At 38.3% G+C, this 3,276-nt stretch overlaps 1 protein-coding gene across 1 annotated transcript in view; it reads right to left on the bottom strand.

Moving 5' to 3' along the window:
• The window catches only part of DCT (dopachrome tautomerase), a 51,196-nt gene that overhangs the window by 26,298 nt on the left and 21,622 nt on the right, over window positions 1-3,276 (bottom strand). The window contains exons 3-4 of the mRNA XM_011996651.1: window positions 1,857-1,957; window positions 899-1,065 (exon numbers count right to left, since the gene is read on the bottom strand). Of these exons, the coding sequence (XP_011852041.1) occupies window positions 899-1,065; window positions 1,857-1,957 (268 nt within the window). The remainder of the gene's footprint in view (window positions 1-898; window positions 1,066-1,856; window positions 1,958-3,276) is intronic.

Raw genomic sequence — 3,276 nt, 5'->3', positions numbered from 1 at the left:
TTTTTGCTGAAATGTGTTCCAGGACAGAGAAACAAATTCAAGGAGTCTTTGAGGACAGAACTCTTCATGGGCTGCAGGCCAGGCCACTGACCCGTGTGTGAAGTCTTTAGCATGTCAGAGACCATCCTTCCCTGGCTGTCCCCAAGCCCCTGTCCTCCTCAACTCACCAGCATCCCATGGCTCAGCCATATCAGGCTGTTTCCAGAGAATTATCTAACTTCACGCATGATGTTCCCTCTACCAAGGACCCACCCACTGCCCTCCCACACTCCCCTCACCTCCTCTACACCTGACTAAGGCCTGTGCCCCTTCCCTTCTCAGAACCACCATCTCTGCCTCTTTGGGACTTGCCCAGACTCTCTTCTTGTCTTTGTGTATACATCTATTACAGTGCTTCTCACACTCAATTGTAATTTACTTACAAGAAATCTATCTTTGTTAATACAATATTCAAAAGGGAGATTTTATTTCACTCATCTTTGTATTCTCGGCAGTAACTACATCACGTAGGATACGGTGGTGCTTAGCAAATGTTGACTGAATGCAGGAACTACTCTTAATTTGATTAGGTTGATGTAAAAGTAATTGCAGTTTTTGCTGTTACTTCTAAAGGCAAAAACCGCAATTACATTTGCACTAACCTGATAAAACAAACCTGATTTCAAAATGAATGACGACTAAGCATAATCAATTCACAAATGTGATTTTGATATATCTATTCTTTTAATTAAAGAGCTTAGAATTTTTGAAATCCCACCTCCCATATGAAAACTGTTTTCAGAAACATGTAAATAGGATACCACATGCCTAAGAAACAGAACTATAAAGTGACTTCTCCATGTCTCAGACATCAGAAGAGACTATCTCTGGACACCATTGCAGGTATAGGAGCCATTACCTATCACAGACAGTTTCCCAGCTGGAGAATCTTGAGTTCTGACTAATCAGAGTCGGATCGTCTGGTCTCGCTGCTCCAAACAGCTGGTCTGTACACACATCACACTCGTTCCTCCCAGTGGCAAAGTTCCAGTAGGGCAAAGCAAAAGACTCATTGCCAATGAGTCGCTAAAAGCAAAGGGCAGGCCTAGTCATTTAATCCATGCCATCAGATACAACAAGAAAGCATACAAGGCAAAGACTGATATGTATCTCAACCAAATGTCTACCAAGACTAAGAGTACCAGATGGATACATGAATGAAGAAACTGTGACATAAATCAGTGTGTGTATATTATATATACACAAAATACATATATTTTATATATATAATCAGTGTGTGTATATTATATATGTAATATACATATATATACTGTATACAATGGAATATTATTCAGCCTTTTAAAAGGAGATCCTGCCATTTGCAACAACACAGATGAATCTAGAAGACATTATGCCAAGTGAAATAAGCCAGACACAGAAAGGAAAACACTGTATGATCTCACTTACATGTGGGATCTAAAGAAAAGAAGAAAAAAGAAAAAGAAACAATGAATACATAGAAAGAGAGTTACATAGTAGTTACAAGGGACTGGGAGAAATGGGAAGACGTAGACTGAAAGGTGAAAAGTTGCAGTTATGTAGGATAAATAAGTCTAGAGGTCTGAGACTATAGTTAAGGTTGTATTGTGTACTGGTAATTTGCCAAGAGAGTAGACCTTAGGTACTCTTACCACACACACACAAAAAGAGATATCTCTATGTGATGCTGAGTATGTTAACTTGCTTTAGTGCACTAATCACTTACCTTATATGAACATCAAGATAAGTATATCAAAACTCACATTGTATGGCTTAAATATATACAATAATTTTTTTTTTTTAAAAATAAAAGTACTAAATGCATAGTTTTGACCTACCTGGAGATCTCTTTCCAGACATAACAAATGGTACCTGTGCCAGGTAACAAAAGCAGGTCCTTGATGTGAGAAATCTATGGCCCTGTAGGGGCGTCCTGGTCCTGAAACAATTGGGAAACATATTAGAGATGACAGAATAGAATTTTTTAAATGTTAAATCTTACCTAGGCTGTATCTATAGAGCCAATAAGTCCATGATGTTTTATAGTAGTAAGAAAAAAGTCTGTTGTTATTTCTCTCTCCAAAAGCAACAGCAATGACATGAATTTCAGAAGTAACTAGTACTTTTAGGATAAACCATCCTTTATCTATCAAAAGGTTGAATTTCTAGCAGAGATCCAGGAAATTCAGGTGACTTTCAGCCCCTGATACATATTTAATTTGTAAGCAACAATCCATTCAGGTGAAATAAACTATCCAAAAGAATAGATCATTAAGACCTAAATGAAATATATTTGTAAAAGGCATTTGCTAACCTATGCTTCACAAAGGTATAAATTTAAAAGGGAGGGATTAATAATATCGTCACTTCTACTGCACTTAGTCCTAATGCAGTATTTATGCAACCAAAAAGAACTTTCACGTATTTTGCCTCACCCATCAATCTGTTATAACTACTAGCTGACAAGCACGCTCGCTGAGACCAGAAGAGAGAAAAATACATTCAAGCCATTTAGGCTGGACACTGGAACTGCCAATTTTAGTGAAAAGCTCTGGACGATTTAATGACCTCCTTACTGCCTGGTCCATCCTTCTTCCCTTTTTCATAACAGCTTTGATGGTTATGTAGAAACTTTAGCTAACTTTAGTTCTTGTTCAAAATACCTATAATAACTTCAGAGAGTTGAACAGACATGAATATAAATTTAATTCCTAGCTATGACCAGAAACTATCATTTTCTTTTCCTCTTGAGAGACTACCCTCTCATAAAGCAAAAATTCCTCAGAGTGATGACAGGAAAACTATAAAGGTTTATAGCCAAAAGAGCCTCCTTATCTATCGATAAAGAAAGACAGATGCTTACCTGTAAGGCAAGTTTTAAAAGACTCACAGTGAGAAAAGCACTGCTGTCCCTGATGTTGGCTACACAGCCCTGTTTCATGTTTAATCCAGAGCAAGGTTTCAAATTCTCAGAACCCAACCACAAGAGGGTATCAAGTGAACGGAAACAAGTGATGAGCAGAGGGATGAACGTGTCCAAATCAGAATCTCGCTCTTCAAAGTGAGCTTGATGTCTTCATTCATCCTGACCCCAATGAAGGACCCCAAAAATGGGGACAGGTGCATGTACAGCCATGCATTCAAGGACTGCTATGAGAAGAATCTAGGACGGAGTCAAGCCCTCCTAGAATACATTGGTGTCTGTGGCTTTCCTTTGACTGAAAAATAAGGACAAAGCTGAACCTACTTGATCCATGA

This window comes from Mandrillus leucophaeus, unplaced genomic scaffold (assembly GCF_000951045.1).
Source record: "Mandrillus leucophaeus isolate KB7577 unplaced genomic scaffold, Mleu.le_1.0 Scaffold520, whole genome shotgun sequence".
Lineage (NCBI taxonomy): Eukaryota > Metazoa > Chordata > Mammalia > Primates > Cercopithecidae > Mandrillus > Mandrillus leucophaeus.
The sequence above is the reverse complement of the archived record's forward strand: the minus strand, read 5'-3'. Positions and strand labels throughout refer to the sequence as shown.